This window comes from Girardinichthys multiradiatus, chromosome Y (assembly GCF_021462225.1).
Source record: "Girardinichthys multiradiatus isolate DD_20200921_A chromosome Y, DD_fGirMul_XY1, whole genome shotgun sequence".
In the NCBI taxonomy this organism is placed as follows: domain Eukaryota; kingdom Metazoa; phylum Chordata; class Actinopteri; order Cyprinodontiformes; family Goodeidae; genus Girardinichthys; species Girardinichthys multiradiatus.
Window position 1 is genome coordinate 27621686 of NC_061818.1, and position 22345 is coordinate 27644030.

At 38.2% G+C, this 22345-nt stretch overlaps 3 protein-coding genes across 4 annotated transcripts; 2 read left to right on the top strand and 1 right to left on the bottom strand.

The window, feature by feature from the left end:
• Nucleotides 1-88: 88 nt before the first annotated feature.
• LOC124864159 (gastrula zinc finger protein xFG20-1-like) lies at nt 89-7002 on the bottom strand. Its single transcript, XM_047358825.1, has 8 exons — nt 6578-7002; nt 6393-6486; nt 6013-6115; nt 5252-5927; nt 2131-2441; nt 1833-1966; nt 1637-1742; nt 89-1552 (listed from the first exon to the last, which is right to left on the bottom strand). Exons 1-8 carry the CDS (start codon nt 6862-6864, stop codon nt 831-833), a joined length of 2433 nt encoding a protein of 810 aa, XP_047214781.1. The 5' UTR covers nt 6865-7002; the 3' UTR covers nt 89-830.
• A 290-nt stretch (nt 7003-7292) lies between these two features.
• LOC124864641 (6-phosphogluconolactonase-like) lies at nt 7293-12667 on the top strand. Of its 2 annotated transcripts, none has more exons than XM_047359500.1 (6): nt 7293-7352; nt 7670-7940; nt 8040-8147; nt 8231-8332; nt 10844-10984; nt 11921-12667. In XM_047359500.1, exons 2-6 carry the CDS (start codon nt 7677-7679, stop codon nt 12065-12067), a joined length of 762 nt encoding a protein of 253 aa, XP_047215456.1. In that variant the 5' UTR covers nt 7293-7352; nt 7670-7676; the 3' UTR covers nt 12068-12667. The 2 variants fall into 2 exon arrangements, with proteins under 2 accessions (XP_047215456.1, XP_047215457.1); XM_047359501.1 differs by having other exon boundaries at nt 7670-7931.
• Nucleotides 12668-12725: 58 nt separating this feature from the next.
• LOC124864504 (procollagen galactosyltransferase 1-like) lies at nt 12726-21903 on the top strand. The gene is made up of 12 exons (XM_047359310.1): nt 12726-13098; nt 15394-15504; nt 15614-15731; nt 17541-17675; nt 17753-17957; nt 18052-18171; nt 18325-18401; nt 18513-18619; nt 20292-20424; nt 20495-20616; nt 20704-20910; nt 21005-21903. The coding sequence occupies exons 1-12, from the start codon at nt 12875-12877 to the stop codon at nt 21273-21275; spliced, it is 1830 nt and encodes a 609-aa protein (XP_047215266.1). The 5' UTR covers nt 12726-12874; the 3' UTR covers nt 21276-21903.
• The last annotated feature ends 442 nt before the right edge of the window (nt 21904-22345 follow it).

The window sequence follows — 22345 nt, forward strand, 5'->3', positions numbered from 1 at the left end:
TGCTTGAAACAAACATTTGTGTAAATTATTTTACAGCGTTTCTTATGTGTTTTGTCTCTGTTTAATAAAACAAAGCCATAGATACAAATGTGTTGATTTGTTTTATTTTATAAAACTCACCTTCAGTTACTAATAGAATCTAAGCTGCTAGAATCATCTCTGGAACAGAATAAGTTCATGTAAGCTTTACATTCAAAGAAAGCAATTTCTATTAGGCATAGTAATAAAACAGGACAAAATCTAATCAGATTTATTGAATGTTGACAAACCATTTGTCTTCAATTGATGATCACAATGGAGCCATAAAAGTAAATATTCAAACTGTATGACCATGTTATCAATAATAGCTTGTGGAACTTATTTCAATAAATGACCTAGAGATAAACACATTAATTGTAGTTATATTCAAAGAGAAATGTCCTCAGTCTCATTTTAATGCCAAATAATTAAATATGCTGTATGACAAATAAAGAGCTTTTCAAAGGAACAAACTTGTTTCACATTTTTGCTCCAAGGAGGTAGTTTAAAAGGTTGGCCAGGACCATAAAAAGTCAATGATTTGGTATTTCTTGGGACAGTCCTTTGGTGGCCTGAGATATTAGGAACAAACACATGCAAAAACGAATTAAACATTAAATGTTTCCATGTCTTGCTGTCTGATCAGTCAGACTCAGACCTGTAAGAATAAATAGTGTATTAGCTTGGGCCCATATTCTTGACTATTGTTTAAAAACTGCTATGTTAGTCTCTGCGCTAAAGCTAAAAATATGACTAACAGTAGCACAGGTAACAATACAATAATAATACAATTCATCTCTCTTTGTTTCAAATCAGTATTTTTCCTCCATGCTGGAGGTTAATAAGGATAAACTGCCACATGTTGAGTCACTCTGAGCGGTACTGAGAGGACCTGTATCAAATACCTCTGGTTTGACCATCCAGTTGAAACACTGATGGTGATTTAAACCATATTTATATGCGTAACATTTACCACATCCCACACAGCTGTAAGGCTTTTCACCCGTGTGCGTTCGAAGATGAATATTCAAAGAGCTTTTCTGGGAAAAACTTTTGTCACAGTCTGGACAGCTGTAAGGCTTTTCGCCAGAGTGCACTCGTTGGTGAAGTTTCAGGTACGTTTTTTGAGCAAATCGCTTCCCGCACACAGAGCAGCTGAAAGGCTTTTCGCCAGAGTGTCGTCTAATGTGGACTTTTAAGCTGCTTAAATAGTTAAAGATTTTCCCACAGAATAAACAATCAAACCGCTTTGATGGCTTAACAGGTTTGGGCTGAAAGGTGAGTTGTTTGGTTGTGTTCGTTTGGAGACAGTTTGTGTAATCTGAGGGTTCCACAGAGGCCGAAGGAGGATTTGTGTTTTCCACCAGACTGCTCATTGCTGCGTCCTCTATTAATCTGTCGGCAATGGTTGGCTGCGTGCGCTGCAACAATTGTCCCTCTGACATTATGGGGAAATTATTCAGTTCCCCTGAGTGAAGCTGTAATTCATCAACAGATCTGTGAAGCATGTTGTCATCGTCAAACATCCCAACAACTGTAGAATATAAACAAATTCAGTTAAATCATAGGCAGTTAGGGATGCAACAATCTGTGTCGTTAGGTCTCACTTCACTCTTACTTTTTCTGTTGTCAGCATGACTCATCTGTTGACCAATAGGGTGATCGTCATATGTCTCTTCTTTCACAAAAATAAGATCAGATTCTCCCCCCATCATGTCAGCTGCCTACCAACAGGATAAAAGCAACGGCTAGAAATACATCGCTCATTATCCATCATATGACTTAACAGCAATAAATAAAACACAGCAGCTGACCTCTGCTCCTATGTTTGTCATAGCAGCCTCCATTGGCTGTCTTCTTTGAGGGTGAAGCTTCTCGTCTCTCCACAGGTCCATGCACCATTCTTTCCCAAATACTCCTTCAATGGCTGGAGCAGACTGGTGCTGATCTAGAAGACAAATCAGAACTTATAATGAAACTTGAAGAATATTGTCAACTCTCTATATAAGCATATAGATAGACAGACAGACAGACAGACAGAGAGTATTGTAGAGTACATTATGCAGAAAAAAAAACCCCTCTGTGTCAGAACCCTTGATTCAGGTGTCTGACCTGAAAGTTGCCTGACACTAGTATGTGCAGGGTAGGTCTGTCCCCCTCTAGCCGCTCTCAGCTGGACCTCCAGAGAGTAGCACCTCTTCTTCAGCGCCTCGTTCTCCGTCTTATGCAGAGATATCTCAGTGTGAAGGACGGAGGAGCATTCGTCAGCCAGGCTGCTGATCTCAGCCAAAGCCGCCTTTGTTAGCCTGTCCAGGATCACGACAAGCTGTGTACGAAAACTCCTGTTAGCGTTGTCGCACATCATCTCGCCGAGGTAGCTCAGTATTTCTGGATTTGACGCGATTACCCCCGAAGTAATGTTGCTTCAATAATAAAATATGCGATACAGCTGTACCGCAAAGGATTATGGGGAATCTATAGGCGAACGCACCACAATGTATACTGTATGTAAAGGCAACAACGTGTATTACTGCCTCGACTCGATTTATAAGGGGTTTGTTCATAATATATGGATTAAAATCGCCATGAGACAGATAAAAAAAGTACTACAAAACGTCTTTCAAAACAATTATAACTAAAAACATACCTTATAGTAGAAGTTTACCTATGTATAAAAATACATTTGTTATATACACATATACTGTTAGGAAATCAACACTTTATACATAATTTATCGTTATTTTTCCAAAATAGCCGAAATGTCACCTGTTTTACACCTTGTATATTACTTCTTAGCCTACGCACAATAAAACCTATATAACTGTTCTTTATTTGTAAAACAAATAAAAATAAACATACATAATCAACGTTGGGCTACTGCAAAACAATGCTAAAAGAAGAGGGAAACAAACTTATTATAAAACTATATTATAAAATGTATAATATTAGATCTTTTGTCAGACTTCAAACTAGACATTCTTTTAAAGTATTGCCATCTAGTGGTCATTATTTCGAATGGCAACAAAATAGTTTTTCTGACTTTCCATATATGTATAGACGTATTCAGTGAATGTCCAAACAGTCCTTTTAAAATACCATATTTTTGGGATGTCGATGACAGATCATTGTTGTTATAATATATAAATTTCAACTGGAAAAAAAGCTACTGGGAGACAACATATAACAAAATTAATAAATGAACAAGGCACATACGTTTTCTCACCCCTAAACTATTAATTTGTTTAAGGAGCTTTAAATTCAGTTACAGTATTTAAACATCTTGGATTCTAACCTAACATCAATTACAGAGAATCTGATTAATCAGGCATAAAATTAAACTGTCCAAGTATTATCTTAATGATGTTTACTCAGTTACATCCTTAAGGCCATAGTTTGCTGAGGGGAGACCACAACTCCACAGGATCTTATTGTACATTAGTATGAAGAGAAAGGTTCACAGATTCCACAGTGTTTTTTTTTTATATATATACCTTGGCACAGTGAAAACAGCCATCAATAATTTGAAGGAAATGGGACAATGGTGATGTTATAGAAGTTTGAGGTTTCCTTACACTTGCTATTGCATATTTTTATGGAGAAACTTTGTATACACAAGCGCACTCACACTCAGACCCACAGGTGTTTAGATTCGGGTGTTAACAGATACACAAATGTTCTCTATTGAGCTGCATTTACCACTAATTACATCTTGCATTCATAAGTACCGTGCACTTTTTGGTAAAAAAAGCTGTTATTATGTATGTTTCTGCAAGTGTAAAAGTAAGCAGCGTGTTTTTCGTTTTCGTTCCTGTCTCCGTGTCCGTAACAATTGAAATAATCCCAAAGCAGTTTCTGATGAAGTTTCTTTAATGAATATCAAGCAGAGCTTTAAAGCGTTAGCTGTAATGCTCCACTTGTGAAAGTAAATTTGTTGGGCTTCTTCTTGGCACTCAGACAACAATTCTGTGTGCTACACTGCCGGACAGGACACAGTTAAAAAAATAAAAAGTTTAGAAATTTGAGGTTTCTTCAAAATAGATAAAAAGACGAGATAAAAACTTGTTAGAATAGCTGCCGAAAGGTCAACAGCCACAATGAAGGAGCTGCAGAATATTCTGCCAAGTACTTGTGTTCTGTTCTTCTGTTTCTTCATATGTCTAAAATAAGAGGTAGGGGTGTAAAACATAAGCTTTTTCCTCCAAAGTAGACATCCAGATCCTGCTCAAACTTTCTAAAGCCTTGTGGGAAAACGTATTAGGGGGATCAGCGTGTGGTTCTACTGAAGTCTAATGGAAGCCCACAGATGTGACATATGATATATGCACATATTTTATTAGATAATGCTGAACCTCAGCCTGCAGTTATACAACTTCTAAATAAAAGTATTTACTTCTAAATAAAAATATTTGGTTAAAATATTTATTTTAACCAATGTTTAATAACCATTAAAGCTACTGACCTGCTGCTGGTTCAGCTGCTGTAAAGGCAACGTACTAGTTCCTGGAGTGTTTTATATTTATATAAAGCATTTTAACAAACCAACCTGTGTAACATTTCTCCCATGATGAGTTATTTTAAGTTGATACAGGCATTTGATAATGTATCGAATGAATGCACAGAAGTTTTATTTTACACAGAAACCCTCCCTTGCTGGAAGCATAGTTGTAGTTCAGATTACATTTGTAGGTTTTCAGGAGGCACTGATTTTGCGAGACTACAAAAAAGATTTTTACAAGCCTTTTTACTGCTGAACTCGAGCCACACTCCGTAGATTCTCTCACTACACACTTACCTGCACTAAACACTTCACCGACCAAAGGTGCAATATTAAGGACTACCTCATGCTTTACATGTGTATTTAGTACTTTGCAAAATTAATTTCCGTATTACTATTTAACTGTGTATATTTCTCTTTTTTTGCTCTTTGTTGCATATATTTTTACTGATTGCTATTTATTGTTAGATTTAGCTTTGTATGTTTTACTTACGTTTTTCTTTTTACTTAAGTATTAGGGCTCTTAACTGGGACCTGAGTCCAAATTTTTACGTTAACATGTAAATGTGAGCTGGTATGACAATAGAACTCCTTGAGTCCTTGAAAAGAAAGCTATGATGTGTTCAAAATATGCACGATTAGACACACACCTTATCTTAAGCAAAGTGAACTTTATTTTCCAGTAGCTGTTTAAACCAGAATGGAAAAAAAGGAAATAAACATTTGTAACTGGAGTTTTATGTGGTTCCGTGTATAATTGTTCCACCAAATGACTCACCTCCATAAATATTCAGGCCAGGATCTAAATGCACAGTTAGATGTTTTTTCAGATTACAGTTCTTTGTGAAACCTTTGCCACAGCTGACACAAACAAAAGGTTTTTCCCCTGTGTGTGTGCGCTGATGCATATCAAGGGTGCATTTCTGGATAAAACCCTTTCCACAAATAGTGCAGCGATAGGGCTTTTCCCCAGTGTGTGTGCGCTGGTGTGTGTACAGGTGCCCTTTCTGGGCATATCGCTTTCCACACAGCGTACATCTGAATGGCTTCTCGCCTGTGTGACTTCTCTGGTGAATTTCAAGCTGGCTGAAGCATCTGAAACCCTTGCCACACTGCATGCAGCCAAACCTCTTTGCAGATGAGTTCCTAAAACTGTGAAGCTTTACATTCCTGGGTGCACTGAAGTTTTGGGAAGCATCATTTTGAGCCACATGTTTCCCCTCCTGCAGGGTTGTGCATATAGGTGTTAGTTGTGGATTCCACTGCATCTCCGGTCTCCTAGACACAGCAAGAGGCAGCTGGGTGCTTAAATTCACAAAGCTATTATTGAAAAGAGGCTGCGGGGGTCCTGCACTGGGCTTAGGATGCTGCATCACATTTGGAGCCTTTTGGATGTCTATGAGTGTATCCCGTCCTGTTGACAGTGAAAATGAAAATGTAAATACTTCCAATGACCAAGGTAATGTAGCAAAGGACAAATAAAAACAAATAAAACTCACTTGTTTCATTTGTTCTGCCATGTTCAGTGTTTTTCTTATCCACCTCTGATGGTTCTTCTTTAACCACTATTAGTTCAGACAACTCATTTGGTGGGTTTGGCAGCTACATAGATGTAAACAATAATAGCACTTGGTTACGAAGCGATATTATCACGCAGGACGACAAAGGTACATAATAACACAGTGGTTCTCAAAAGTGTACACACCTCTCTTTAAATGCCAGGTTTTTATGAGGTAAAAATCTTTAAATTTTTCTATCTAATACATTTATTTTTCAGCTGAAGTTTACCGATTAAGTGTCACAGTATATGTGGAAAAAAGCTTTGAAATGATTGTTTAAAGTCTAAAAGGTTGAGAGCTAATAATATGTGGATACTTACTTCAGTTGAAGTGTGCTCCTCACTTTGATGCAAACTGTCCATCTCAGTTGAGGATCTTGTGTTTTCCCACGAGGTCCCACTACTAGTGAATGCACTTAAATTAAATATAAAATATCACAGGTCAAAGACAACAAAAACAATAAACGTGAAGAGTTGCAGTTGAGAACAACACTGTATCTGCCTACTTTGAGTTGTCTGAAGCCAAAAATGTTTTATGTTCTGAAGACTGTCTCATCTCTGAGCATGCTGCTGCTGCTGCGTCCTGCCTGCGCTCTTGTGCCATGTACAGCAACTTCTCCATCAGCTGCAGCTTCTCTGTGAGAGAAGCGATTTCGTTTCGCCCTCTTGTTATTTCTATTTTCAACATCTTGGATTCGATTTCCACCAGTTTGCTTATTTCCATCACAGCTGTTTTGGATAGCGCGTCCATGATGGAGACGAGCTGCGTCTGGAAGGAGAAGGCTACCGACATGTTTCTCGTTGGTCTCCCGAGGGAAGTAAAATTCACGCAGGCGAGTTGCTACAGTCAAGATTACTTGTTGATGATCCCAACACAATGTAGTTACACTCTTTGGTGCGAGAAGAGCAGTGCAGGCATGATTAAGGGTAAAACTCAAGTTGTTGAAATGCAAACTTTGACCCCATCTAGCGGTGGGGCGGAAGCATCGCATATGTGCAAAAATACTGTAACATTGAGCTGAAATATTCATATACATTACCTGGTTGATTATAGCCTTAGTTGTTTTTGGTAAGACTTAACTAAAAGTCGACTTTGGGTTCTTATTAGAGTATTTTGGTCGCTACTTTTTAGGGGACTGCAGCGACCAGAATCCAATGCGGTGTTGCAAAAGATGCGATTGGCAGATGAAACGTCGTTTCAGGAAGTAGTGCGTGGAAACTTATTCATTTGCCGACTGAAATTCCGCGTGACCGTCTGCTGTTTAGATTTTTGTGTGCAAGGTATGCAGAGTTGCTTGTATCTATATTATTTATACGTTTGTACTTGCTTTTACATACTGGCGAACGCGCTTTTATTAACCTATGGCGCGTAGTAGTACTCTTGTCTACTTTACTTCTACCCACAGGAGAACAACGTAAATTACTACATTTACATGTAGCCTTTCATGTTTAGTCAGTTTTAGCTGTAGCTTTTATCATAAAAGAAAATGTTCGTCTATGTGTACAAATGGCTCATGATGTGCATTTGCACTCAATTGCAAAACTGTTTTGTAGTTGACGTCCTTTTAATTTGCAAGCTTGATCTCTTGTTCTTGCAGTGCTGGGATGACTGGAAGAAGAATTGTGGTGTTTACCTCCTCAGCAGAGCTGGGTCCAGCGTTGACCCACCTGGTGACCTCCCGGGCTGAGAAGGCCATCACCTCTCACGGCAGGTTCACCTTGGGTCTCTCAGGAGGAAGCCTTGTGTCCATGCTCAGCAAAGAGCTGCTTGCTCTGACCCAGCTGGACTGCAGCAAGTGGGTTGTTGGCTTCTGCGATGAGCGGCTGGTTTCTTTCAGTGATCCAGAAAGCACATATGGGGTTTACAAAGTTAAATTTCCTGGTTTCGAATTAAATAGATTGTTCTGACAGTATTTTGCAGTAAATTACATTTCAATGAAACGCCGCCATACTTTTCTTGTATTTCAGAGTCAGTTGTTTTCCAAGATCAACATCCCTGATAGTGGAATCTTAACCATCGACTCCTCTTTGCCAGTGACTGAGTGTGCAGAGGATTACACGCGTAAACTGAAAGAGGTCCAAATCAATCACAAGCTTTAGTATTTTAGTACCTGATGTATTCTTTGAGGTGCATTACTTGTCTGTATTCAAAATCACAGGCCTTCCCAGGTGAAGACTTTCCTGTGTTTGACCTATTACTGCTGGGTATGGGACCTGATGGACACACTTGTTCTCTTTTTCCAGATCATCCCCTTCTGGAGGTGAGGGCTGGTTGTTACTGCAGTTTATTACTTAGTAATAGCATGTCTGTTGGCCAGTGTATTTGGTGTTTATGAGATATGCACTGCCGTGCAAAAATCCCAAATAATGTCTCATTTCTTATTATTTTGCTTTCAAGGAGTGAGGCTGTTTTATAATCATGGGATTTTAAAGCTGCATTTCTCTAGGGCTTATTAAGCTCTTGCAAAGTTTTTTTTTAGCATCACCTGAATTTATTCTTATTTTCAGCCCAGTAATTCTTTGTCTAGTACCTGACACAGTTCGGAGCAGTTTGCAGACATACAATAGTGTTTCCAAGAATATATTAGTTGAAAACCCAACCGAAAGTAGAGCTTGAACTAAGAAATGATGCATCTCTCATGTCCTGTCTTGATCACTCAAAGGATTGGCTCCTTAGACCTGAAGTTTATTGGTTATTTCTTCTTCTGCACTGTGCTTTATGTATGCTTTAAACAAACATTCAAAGTGTTTGACAATCATCAGCATCTTTTTAACAGATATGCTGTTGATGCTATATGTAGAACTTATTCCATACATTTTCCCCATAAAGAAAATTTAAAAGTTTTGCCACTAGCGGTGGCATCTTCCAGTTGATCTCAGGGTTGGGGTTAAATTCAAGCAATTATACTTTTTATCTCAACCGACTCTATCATAAAAACCATCCCCAACCCACTCTGAGATCAGCTACTAATTAGCACTGATGAAAGTTCCAACTTTGGCAAAAATAAATGCTCTTTTGAATAAGACTGGAAGCCATAAATGTTAAATGGATATTCTCCACTGATTTCTATTATCTAACGGTTTGTGAAATATAAAGTATATAAAAAAATCACATCCAAAATATAGTTATGTACAGGTCCTTCTCAAAATATTAGCATATTGTGATAAAGTTCATTATTTTCCATAATGTCATGATGAAAATTTAACATTCATATATTTTAGATTCATTGCACACTAACTGAAATATTTCAGGTCTTTTATTGTCTTAATACGGATGATTTTGGCATACAGCTCATGAAAACCCAAAATTCCTATCTCACAAAATTAGCATATCATTAAAAGTGTCTCTAAACGAGCTATGAACCTAATCATCTGAATCAACGAGTTAACTCTAAACACCTGAAAAAGATTCCTGAGGCCTTTAAAACTCCCAGCCTGGTTCATCACTCAAAACCCCAATCATGGGTAAGACTGCCGACCTGACTGCTGTCCAGAAGGCCACTATTGACACCCTCAAGCAAGAGGGTAAGACACACAAAGAAATTTCTGAACGAATAGGCTGTTCCCAGAGTGCTGTATCAAGGCACCTCAGTGGGAAGTCTGTGGGAAGGAAAAAGTGTGGCAGAAAACGCTGCACAACGAGAAGAGGTGACCGGACCCTGAGGAAGATTGTGGAGAAGGGCCAATTCCAGACCTTGGGGGACCTGCGGAAGCAGTGGACTGAGTCTGGAGTAGAAACATCCAGAGCCACCGTGCACAGGCGTGTGCAGGAAATGGGCTACAGGTGCCGCATTCCCCAGGTCAAGCCACTTTTGAACCAGAAACAGCGGCAGAAGCGCCTGACCTGGGCTACAGAGAAGCAGCAATGGACTGTTGCTCAGTGGTCCAAAGTACTTTTTTCAGATGAAAGCAAATTCTGCATGTCATTCGGAAATCAAGGTGCCAGAGTCTGGAGGAAGACTGGGGAGAAGGAAATGCCAAAATGCCAGAAGTCCAGTGTCAAGTACCCACAGTCAGTGATGGTCTGGGGTGCCGTGTCAGCTGCTGGTGTTGGTCCACTGTGTTTTATCAAGGGCAGGGTCAATGCAGCTAGCTATCAGGAGATTTTGGAGCACTTCATGCTTCCATCTGCTGAAAAGCTTTATGGAGATGAAGATTTAATTTTTCAGCACAACCTGGCACCTGCTCACAGTGCCAAAACCACTGGTAAATGGTTTACTGACCATGGTATCACTGTGCTCAATTGGCCTGCCAACTCTCCTGACCTGAACCCCATAGAGAATCTGTGGGATATTGTGAAGAGAACGTTGAGAGACTCAAGACCCAACACTCTGGATGAGCTAAAGGCCGCTATCGAAGCATCCTGGGCCTCCATAAGACCTCAGCAGTGCCACAGGCTGATTGCCTCCATGCCACGCCGCATTGAAGCAGTCATTTCTGCCAAAGGATTCCCGACCAAGTATTGAGTGCATAACTGTACATGATTATTTGAAGGTTGATATTTTTTGTATTAAAAACACTTTTCTTTTATTGGTCGGATGAAATATGCTAATTTTGTGAGATAGGAATTTTGGGTTTTCATGAGCTGTATGCCAAAATCATCTGTATTAAGACAATAAAAGACCTGAAATATTTCAGTTAGTGTGCAATGAATCTAAAATATATGAATGTTAAATTTTCATCATGACATTATGGAAAATAATGAACTTTATCATAATATGCTAATTTTTTGAGAAGGACCTGTATATGCTTTGTCTGTATCCCATGTGCAGGAAACGAAGAAGATTGTGGCTCCTATCAGTGATTCTCCCAAACCTTCACCACAGCGCGTCACTATGACTTTCCCAGTGGTGAACTCTGCACGATGTGTGGCCTTCATCTCAACAGGTGGAAGCAAAGCTACTGTTTTGAAGGTGATGATTAAAACAATTATGAAATTTGCACATTTCAACATCAATTACTCTGCCTGGCTAAAGAAACGTCATCACCTGGATTAAACTAAGCAAATAGGGACAAGCCTCCCCTCGGATAATTACTGCATGGGCAGCTGACAACAAGTTAGTTAACCCCAACTGGTGCAATGAGTTGCTTCTCATTTCCTAAACAACCATGTTGAAGGAAACATCCCATGGTCGTGGAAAAGATATCAGCCTCTTTCAGAAGGGTCAAATCATTGGCATCCATCAAGTAGTCAAAACATCTAAGGGGATTGCAGAAACTACCAAAAGTGGGTTAAGAACTGTCCAACGCATTATTGAAATCTGGAAGGATAGTGGGGACCCATTGTCTTCGAGGAAGATATGTGACTGGAAAAAAAATCCTGAATGATCGTGATCGGCGATCACTGAAATGTTTGATGAAATAAAATTGAAGAAAATCAACAGTAGAACTCCGAGCTATGTTAAATAGTGAAAGTAAGAGCATTTCCACATGCACAATGCGAAGGGAACCCAAGGGATATGGACTAAACGGCTGTGTAGCCTTAAGAAAACCACTAATCTGTGAGGCTAACTGGAAATAAGGGCTTCAGTTTGTTAGGGAGCATAGAAATTGGACTCTGGAATAAAGGAAGAAGCATTTAAAAGTGTGCATTTATCTTTTTTTTTTTACGTCTGTATAGAAATCCATCTATATCCACAAAGCCACAGTAAAAATGACCCAATCTCTTGTGGAAAGACAAATGAAATTTAGCTAAACCTTTTTACTTGTTATATACATAAAAAGGACTAAAAACAATGCAGTAATAAAGGCCACAGCCATTTGACACACTAACAAATAAGAAGAGTTTCTTCTACTTATTTGTGTAATTATGCTGTTGGATTGCAACTCAGAGCTCATTGTTTTTGCAGGAAGTTCTGGAGGGTGGAAAGGTTTCACCGTATCCAGCAGCTCGCGTTGTCCCAACCAACGGAGAACTGTTTTGGCTCATTGATGACCCTGCAGCTGCTGCCTTGACTATCCAGGTAGAAAGGCCTGGTGCAGGAGCCAAACTGTAAAGCTCTCAGTCTGGTGATGAATCAGGACATCAACACTGTTTATGAGGAAGTACAGTATTGTACAACACTGCGTGGGTAAAATTCTCAATTAGGACACATAGATGAATTAACAAAAAACAAACCTGCACTTTCTGGTTATTTGCATTAGTGTTTCTTACTGTATGAATGTAATGTGTATTGGGACATGGGTTGGATGTTTTATTTAACTCAAGACCATGGTAACTACATTACAGCCTGTACATTACTGTTATACTTGTAATGCATCTAACACTTGAGGGTTATTGCCACATATGTGCCCCACTTTGATGAATGTTGAAGTGAAGTTGTTGTGATGTTGTCATTGACGTCATTTTTGGGTTTGTTTTTTGTCTTTTTGAGACCATATTCTGCTTCAAGTGTCCCTCTTTGTGTTTGAACACGACTGCAAACACATCTTCACATTCTTCTTTTGGTGTGAATTAAACGGACCAAGTTACCATGTTTAAATACTGCAGCCCTACATGTGATGTCTACAGTTGATCTCAACATTTGACTGCCTGGAAATGCGTTTTAAATGTCTGAAATATCAAATAAAGAATGACTTGTTGGATTGTAAATTAACCGGTTTTGTATTTGGATGTTGTTTCTCCTTTAAGACCAGACCCCATCCCACCCCCTTTAAAGCTCAACTTCGCACTGCAACATTAGGACCTTCTGCACAGACTGCTTTATTTGTGATGTGCGCGAAGCATAAAGCTGCTGCCCTGTATAATTTAAAACGAGCGCAGTAACACGATAACAACACATTAAACTTAGATTGTTGTCGCAATGCACGGGCTCGCCTTCCTCTCCGCCGTGGTGCGCCTCCTGCTGCTCTCCTACTGCTCTCCTGTCCGGGGATACTTCGCGGAGGAGCGCTGGAGCACCGAGTCTCCGCTCCTGGCTCCTCGGGTTCTTCTCGCCCTCATCTGTAGAAACTCTGAGCACTCTTTGCCGTACTTTCTGGGAACTATAGAGCGACTAAAGTACCCAAAGGAGCGTATTGCTCTCTGGTAAGTTGCATAATCAAGGGTAAGATTATACTGAAATAATAAATGACTGCATATTTGGTAAACGTTTCTTCCTAAATAAGCGTTTGTACAATGTTGGGAAGGAATAAAAGACAAAAGGGGTAGACCTACATCAGTAGGGTTTTTTGGGGGCATTACCAAATTATGTCGCGCAGTGATCGTTATCGGACTTTAACAAAGTCACTTTCACTTCAGCCCGCACAATCTAAACGATGAAATATATAGTTTGGGTTTAAAAACACATATAGATCCAACTCTGCAGAAAGAATTGAGCAGAAACAAAGAAAACATCAGGCTTTATGTGCAAAACTTTGATCTGTAAACGTGGAGGGGAGGGACGAGATGGATTTGGACACGAGGGGAGCTGTGTGATTCAGTGTTCAAATACAAACAATATGAAAGTTTATTTCAGCCATTCACTATATCTCTCCATGTTTGAAACCAAACGTGTCGAGAGCATAATAGGCCTTATAATACACTGAAATATACATATAAAAATATGATCCCTTTGCATACTTTATGTTCCTACTTTTTTATTGGACTGTTTAAAAATAATAATTTTGTACCTCTAAAAAAATGTCTAGCTGTGTCAAATCATTTTGTAATTTGTTACCCAGTTATGCAATTATTCTGTTAGATGAAATGTGTTCCCTCGGCCATTTTAAGCATCTTTTTCTCTACCCCATCCCAGATATTTGAGGCAAGCACATCTTTTGAAACAAATTTAGATTGTGCAGACTTACATTAAAGGTAATTTAGACATCTGTCTGCACCGTTTGGTGGGAATAAGAGAGGGTTTTCTCACATAAAAACCAAGTAAATAACATGCTCCAAAAGCCCACCCACACTTGCATGCTTAACAGAATTAGAGGAGTCTTTTATGAGGGAGTTTTTTTCAGTTAAAATGTGTTAGGTTTGTCAAAGATCGTGGGTAGATGTTCAACTTCACCCTCTACTGTAAATAGTTTTTGACAGTTTAGTTTTGCATGCTCTGCAGTCACAGTTTGTGATGTTCTAAATGCTTCATGTTCTTTGCAATAGGCTGGGAGTTCTCACAGCTTGTTTGTAACTGTTCCAAAAACCTCAGAATCATAACCCACCAAACTGTCATTTAAATCTTTGGTGTCTGCAATTAGTGCTGCAGTCTATGATACCGCAGTAAAAATAGACCAGATAATGGAGGTGCAACTCATGTGAATATGTGTTTAGAGTAAAATAACTTTATAGGTCATTTGTAGTATCTTTTTCGCAAAATGTGTTTAATCTGTTTAGGAACTGGAAACAGTTTAAGGACAAGTTGGAGTCCTCTACACCTTCTTGCATTTAGCAAAAAGATTCACAAGAAATCTTTCCATAACATCCATTATGGCTTTTATCCAGAGAAGTGAAAAAATGAACCCAGCTATCAGATGGCAAGTGCTGTGGTTTATGTGTTGTTGCATTATTGTTTTTTTCTTTCAATATCTACTGCATATGAGCTGAGTAAAGTATGAGGGCACGGATCTATCCTGCATAATTACATCAAACGTGTTTTTTAACAAGGCATGTTCATTTGTTTAAATGATATCAGATGTTCAAAGTTTTTTACACATTTATAGGATCTTAGATCCCTTTATCTTTTTCATGTTTTGCTATGTTACAACCACAAAGCTATATGCATTTATTGGAATTTTATGTGATAGATCAATGTAATGTAGTTCACAAGAACCATGTTTTGTTGCAGTATAGCTACACGTCTTTTTGGATATGACTACCAGTTTTGCTCATCTTGATTATTTTTTGCTAAATCTTTCAGCTGTATGTGCTGAAACAATATCTGTGGCATGTTTTCATTCTTCTAAAGAGTGACATCAAACTTACCCTCTAACATGGGTACATTTGCCTCAGACAGTTCAATTTCTTAAATTTCTGTGTTAACGTTTTACAAACAAATGTTTTACTTGTCAACTGTGTCTTGTGTATGCTTTTTATATTTACTTTTTTAAACCACCCCTAACCTAACCTAAAATATATCAGGTCACTTCAGTGTTTTTGTTTCATGATGTTGGGATTATTAACACTTGTGTCAGTTCCCACAGCTGCATACAATGAGATTACAAAAAGTTAACATAGGGCTATTATTATTTGAGTCATGGTTTTTTCTTTCAACCCAGTCTCTGACTGAGCTCAGTCAGACAACAGTTGGCAAACTGCTGTTAACCTTTTTTCACCTGCTGTTCTTGGTCAAACTTTACTGATGTTATATGTTTAGTATTTCCATTTCTTGCATATTTACAGGGTAGCAACCAATCACAATGAGGACAACACCACAGTAATTCTGCGCGACTGGCTATTAAAGGTGCAGAACCTTTACCATTATGTAGAGTGGAGGCCAAAAGAAGAACCCAGGTTTGTTACATGGAGCTTTTAGTAAAATTCTGTGTTGCTTAACATAATCACAGAATCAATTAACAAACAATAAAAATGTCAATCAATAACTCTAAGATGTCTCTCTAAGTCATTACACGGATGAAGATGGTCCTAAACACTGGACAGATCTCCGTTATGAGCATATTAAGAAGCTTCGACAAGGAGCATTGGAGTCTGCTCGTGAAATGTGGGCAGACTACTTGATGGTAGGTCTAAACACTACTCTGTGGATACAAATCGGAGCACAATAAGACTAGACATGTTCCCATTTTTAAGCACTGTGCTATCTTTTGAACTATTTTTATCTTAGCAGACAATGGATAAGTATAAAATGAAGGCACAATCACAACCACAGTTGTAATTTAAGTGGAGCACAGGGTGTTAAATTTAACACTCTTCCTTTGTCACTCCTAAGGTGTGTACTATGGTATAATGCATCTACGTTTTGAACTGTGAGCACAACACGGCGCAGAGTTCTGTTTGTTTTCCCCTGCTCAGCCCACATTGTTTTGCTTCACTGGTGTGTAATTCTGAGGTTTTGAACATTTTGAATTGCAATAATTTTATCTCCTTAGAATTGCTTCTCAGCTTTCTCTTTTGAGAGAAAAAAATTAAATGGACTGTTTGTTTTAACTAGACAGTTACAACTAATTAGTAGAGCTCCGTTTATGTTTCACATTCACTTTTTCGTTTTAAGACAAAGCACTTTACATGTATTCATGGGAAATAAAAAGCTTATCTGAGTTTTAACATTCTTGTGAATACTAAGTACACCCTTGCTACTTGCATTAGGATTTAAAAGGAAAAATAGGTGCCAGGTATTGCTAGTCAAATCGTACCCCTTTCCTGACCATCAGTAGGTGTGACTACCTTTATAAAAGCGGGTGGTTTGCTCTGTGTTAATACAATGCCAAAGATGAAATACATAATCAGGAACATAAAGAAACAGTTGATACTGCCTCTCAATCTGGCCATGCCCCAAAAATGTTTTATCAAATTCATCCAAGGTCATACGACGCTCAGGAAAATTTCAAATAATCCATCAACTACATATCAGATGCTGCAGGCCTCACTTAGCATGTTAAATGTTAGTTCAAGGTTGTGCAATAAGAAAACAATAGAACAAGTATGGGGTGCTCAGAGAAAGCCAGTTAGCACCTGATAGTAGGGATGCACTGATTGCCTATTTTTAAAAAGCCTGACCTGACCATTCTGATTTTGGCCATTACCATTTTTTTAGAACTGACACTGTCAGGTGTCACAATATACCTTTAAAGTTTCAAACTTATTTTACTGAAAAACATTGAACAATACCTGTGAAACAGCACAAACTTGTTTTAACAACACGAGGTAGTGCTCTGACATATCAATGAAACCTTTAGAGCATTGCATTTCCTTCAGTCTTTCATTTTTCACATTTTAAAAAGAAACAAAACTTGCACAATAGGTTAGACAAGTAGATAAGATTGGTAGATAAGATCTGTTTCAAATGTAAGTATCGGCTGATCACCAATCTCCCAAAATTAAGGAAATCTTGGGTGACTGATCAGCCAGCCGATCGGTTGGTGCACCCCTACCTGATAGCCACTGAGTCTATGAATTTGCCAATTTATTCTAGAGTCAAATGTTTGCCTATCTGATAGGCAGTTTAAATTTCGGTGTAATTTGATCATCAATGGGGTAATCATCTCAAACACAGCAGCAACAGAATGACTGAAAATTAACACAGTAAAGGTGCTGAATAGGCACAGTCAAATTCTAGACCTCAGTCTGTTTGAAATGCTGGAGAAGGACCTCAAGAGAGCTAAATTAAATACCTGTGATGTCAATTGACTTGAAGTAATGCTATAAAGGAGAGTTGGACATCATTGGACATCAAGACTACTTCCATCTTCTGCTGCTAAATCTGATCTTCACAAGGGACTGATTATGGGTTTGTACTTCTTTACTGTATTTGCCCCAACCTTTCTTATGTTTGGCTAATTATAAACATATATCCTCTCACTTCTGTGCAGTTTGTGGATTGTGATAACCTTCTTACTGATCGAGATGTACTCTGGAAGCTAATGAAAGAAAATAAGACTGTAATAGCTCCAATGCTTGAGTCCCGTGGTGCCTATTCAAATTTCTGGTGTGGAATGACCTCACAGGTAGTATTATAATAATTTGGTTTACCTGATCTGACTTACATAATGTATTCACATGTTAATAAACCTTCCCTCATTAGGGTTACTATAGACGGACCCCTGCCTACCTACCTATCAGGAAGCAAGTCCATAAAGGTTGTTTTGCTGTTCCAATGGTTCACTCCACATTCCTTATAGACCTCTGGAAACAGGCTTCAAGGCATCTAGCCTTTCACCCGCCACATCCAGAATACAGTTGGGCATTTGACGACATCATTGTGTTTGCATTCTCTGCTCAGATGGCAGGTATTTAACAAGTAATTGCTTATCTTATAAATGTAAGCATGTTATTCATTTGACTGTTAGTTGTAGTTAAAGGGGTATTTTTTGCACTTTACAGATGTTCAAATGTTTGTATGTAATAAGGACACCTATGGTTATCTTCCTGTACCTCTACGCTCCCACAATACCTTGCAAGACGAGGCTGATAGCTTCTTACACTCGCTATTGGAAGTTAATGGTAAGTTATCTGCATTTTGACTGCAACCAACCTCCTCCTTATTGCTGGCTTCAATTCTTTCAATCTATAACTGTAACTTATTCTTTAGCATGAATCTTTATCCAGCATATAATTTTTATCATTTCTGCTTTCATCTTTCATATTATTTTCTAGTGCGAAATTCTCATCTAATACCTTCCAAATACATCCATGTTCCTAGAAAAAAAACTGACCAAATGGGCTTTGATGAGGTACGTAGAGTGGTGTGAAGATGGTAATTGCAAAAATTGCCTTCGGCCCATTTCTTTTCTGTAAGCATCCCCCTCAAGAGTTACCACTTGATGGCTTTATTTTTTGTGCAGAGTTTTATGATAAACTTGCAGAGGCGGAAAGACCGCAGAGAGCGTATGCTAAGGGCCCTGTATGAGCAAACAATTACATGTAAGGTCATTGCAGCAGTAGATGGAAAGTAAGTTTACTCTTCTGTAAATATTAACACAGTTCAGTCTATCAAAAAATTTTTTTTCTTAAGGCAATTTGTGTCACATTTTTTCTCTTTTCATGTGGAGTTTCCCAAGACTCTGTTCTCGGGACCACGTGTATTCAACGTTTCAATGTTCCCCCTATCTTAGATTATGGAGTACTTTATCTCTTAATACCTGTATACAGATGATGTATAACTTTATACTTCTGTGTCACCATATGGCCACATTTCCTTACAATCACTGTGCCTATAATATCAGTAAATGGAGGGATCAGAATTTTCCTCCAACTTAATACAAAAGGCCAAATTAATGGTGCCAGATGTGCAGGATTAGAGATCAATATTCAAGTATACTCAATGAGGCTAAGGACCAGACAGAATGCAAAAATACTGGGTTGGTTAAGGACTGAAATTTTAATAACCACTGAAAAGCTGTTAGTGATTTAGCTGACTACCATCTTAAAACCCTGCCAGAATCAAGCCGCTGACAAGGGAGGATAACCAAGTCAGCTGTCCAGGGCCCACAAGTGGGCCCTCCAACCATCAAGTTATGGTCAGCAAGGTGGTTTTTTTTTTTCAAAATAGGACTGTTTTTGAAGAAAGGTATACACCTATTATTTAACTTACACAGAACAGTTTGTATTTCTTTCTTCCTAATTGTCAATGCAGTAGAGGGGAGGAAGTCCGCACCCCCATTCCAAACACAAAGATGGTTTGGTCACTAACAATTCTGACTTTTAGTTTATTAATCCGCTTCAGTAAATTATAAAGGACAGTGTAAATCAGTAGTTAGTTGCTGTGTGGGGTAACCAATCAGATGTAAGGGCTCTTCTCTAGTGTGATATAGCTATTATTTCATGACATACTTTGGTACAGGAAATAAAAAATATATAACAATTTCAATTTTCATGTATATTTTACATTAGATTTTATTGAAATTTTAATCAGATTGCACAGTTTAATTATTTCATTGAGTAATTAATTGAGACTACATATATATATATATATATATATATATATATATATATATATATATATATATATATATATATATATATATATATATATATTATTTCTTTATTATTATTATTATTTGTATTTCACAAAACAGGAACCTATAAATTTTTGGATTTGTGTCACTGTTGGGCTTCTGTGACAGCATTATTTAAAATCTGTTCTAATGAGGAGAATTTAAAAATCCAAACTATGGAGCAGATAGGGAGGAAGAAGAGATGCTCTCTTCTTCCTCCCTATCTAGTTACAGAATGCTGTGAGCGGGGGCCCATCTAAGATAATCTTGTCACTGCACTGATTTTCTGTTTGTAAAAGATGCACATCATATGTGATATCATCTGGACCCTGAGATGTTTATTTGGTATAGCATTTAGTTTATATATTCCTCAGCTCTGGAAGTAATTCACTAATACCCTGAGATGGTTTTGAAACAGTTGGCTCATTTAAAGCAAGACTGTAAACATTACTGTTTACTCTAGCTTTTCACACACATCTTAGCTTTTTATTTGTTTTACATTTGCATATTAATGTTTGGTCCCTTCATGTGATGCTTAAAATTGACTATATTTCTTTCGCTGTACTTCGTGTCTTTAGTGCAGTTTAATGGTGCTTTACAAATAAACTTGTCTTGCCTTCATTTCAGAGCGATGAATGTCAGTGAAATTCATGCCTTGGGTATTAATATGCTCCCAGGATATGAGGACCCTTACCATGGTCGACCACTGACAAAGGGAGAGCTAGGTTGCTTTCTTTCCCACTATAACATCTGGAAGGAGGTGAATGTCAGAAGCAGAATATTTAAACAGTTTTGAAACTAAAACAATACTGACAGGTTATTTGTCTTAGATTGTAGATCGCCATCTGCAGACTTCCCTTGTGATTGAAGATGACCTTCGTTTTGAGGTCTTCTTCAAACGTCGCTTGATGATGAGTGAGGTTGAACATGAAGATCTGGACTGGGATCTTATGTAAGTTCGTTCTTCCTTTATTTATCTCAGTTATATTCAGTCAGCAGTTTTTCTCACCAAACTTCTATGTTTCTTTCTTTCTTGTAGATATATTGGTCGGAAAAGAATGCAAGTGGATCACAAGGAGAAAGCAGTGCCAAATATACATAACTTAGTGGAAGCAGATTATTCATACTGGACTCTAGGTTATATGATTTCATTGCAGGGTGCTGAAAAGCTTTTGAAAGCAGAACCACTGAAAATGATTTTGCCGGTAGATGAGTTTCTTCCTATAATGTACAACAAACACCCTGTGTAAGTTTTTACCTCAGCAAGTAAAAGTGCACACGGAGTTACAGAAACGTCTTGGAAACTTCTTGTTTTGCTGACTTTGCCATTTTATTTACAGCTCTGATTATATGGAGCAGTTTGAAAGCAGGGACCTGAAGGCATTTTCTGCAGAGCCTCTCCTGGTGTATCCAACTCACTATACAGACGACCCCGGCTACATCAGCGATACTGAGACCTCCACTGTGTGGGACAATGATAAGGTCCGTACAGACTGGGACAGAACAGCACGCTCTGGGAAAACTCAGGAACAAGCTGAGATCAGCCGCGAGGCCCAAAACACAGTCGTGCTCCAGTCCCCTTTGGACAGTACGGCTCGGGACGAGCTTTAAGAGAAACTGAGACCTTAAAGTTTATGGATGCACTAACCATTCCATCTGAGATTTTTAGTTTTTTAACCTTAGTGTTATGATTTATTTTCACTGCAGTTTAAAGAAGGATTAGATTTTGTAGATATGACAAGTTAAAAAGGGATCATGGCTGACTAATGTTGTGTAGTTTTATTTTATTTTAATTGGGCACTAGACTTGCCATTGGTAATGGCATTTGCAGTACTCACTTTCTGTCTGTCATGCAGAAATTAACAGATGCAATAAAAGCAAATTAAATGTGGTACATCTTAGCCATTTTAGGTTTATTAATTATATGTTGCACTGCAAAATGTTTCTTTTCCAAATGTCTTAACAGTGCAGATGTGTAGAAAAACAATCTGAAAATCAAGCAGAAATTCAGGTTTCAAGTCAACTTTTGGTGCTAATTCTCATTTCAAAACGGAAGATATTTTGCAACTTTTTTTAGTAAATCACTTTAAATTAAATAAACAGTGTTCTCTGGGATGCATATGACTACATGTTACACTTACTTTTGCTATAAAAATTATTCACCTTTTACTGTGTACAACCAAATCAATGGTTTATTGTGCGAAGAGAAGAAAATTAAAAGTTTCCTTTAAGAATTAAAGTTTGTGATTATTTTTATAATAGTATGTAATATTAACAGCTGTATTTTTGTCTATGTGTCTCTGTTAATGCATATTGGCAGTGAAAGCCTATATTTGAAATGACACAGATTTAACATTTAAAATGTTTATATCAGATGAAGTACCTGTTAGCTGTGACCTCCTTAGCTCTCCTTGCGCACTGGGTGCACCATCTGCTATCTGTTTTTTCCATCAGGTATAAGAAGCATAGATGAAGTGCTAGATAACATGTTTTACCACAAGCTGTTACATATCCATCTTTAAGAAATCACCATTCTTTTTATGTAAGACAGCACAAACCTAACACAGTGGCACCTTCTCGCTATATTTGGTGAGATAGTGTGGGTGGGTCCTACTGTGACACAGAGATACACTTCCTCTTCCCCTCATGGTGAAAACATTGGCCAACCTCCACTCTAGCAG

Bases quoted from the DNA above. Each gene is read 5' to 3' on its own strand.
- LOC124864159 (XM_047358825.1), bottom strand. From the start codon at position 6,864: ATGTCGGTAGCCTTCTCCTTCCAGACGCAGCTCGTCTCCATCATGGAC. The intron at 5,928-6,012 runs GTGAGTTTTATT...CACTGTCAACAG, and splicing joins TGGCAGAACAAATGAAACAA to GACGGGATACACTCATAGAC. The intron at 1,553-1,636 runs GTAAGAGTGAAG...TATATTCTACAG, and splicing joins TCATGCTGACAACAGAAAAA to TTGTTGGGATGTTTGACGAT.
- LOC124864641 (XM_047359500.1), top strand. From the start codon at position 7,677: ATGACTGGAAGAAGAATTGTGGTGTTTACCTCCTCAGCAGAGCTGGGT. The intron at 8,148-8,230 runs GTCCAAATCAAT...TCAAAATCACAG, and splicing joins ACACGCGTAAACTGAAAGAG to GCCTTCCCAGGTGAAGACTT. The intron at 10,985-11,920 runs GTGATGATTAAA...TTGTTTTTGCAG, and splicing joins GCAAAGCTACTGTTTTGAAG to GAAGTTCTGGAGGGTGGAAA.
- LOC124864504 (XM_047359310.1), top strand. From the start codon at position 12,875: ATGCACGGGCTCGCCTTCCTCTCCGCCGTGGTGCGCCTCCTGCTGCTC. The intron at 13,099-15,393 runs GTAAGTTGCATA...GCATATTTACAG, and splicing joins AAGGAGCGTATTGCTCTCTG to GGTAGCAACCAATCACAATG. The intron at 20,911-21,004 runs GTAAGTTTTTAC...TTTTATTTACAG, and splicing joins ATGTACAACAAACACCCTGT to CTCTGATTATATGGAGCAGT.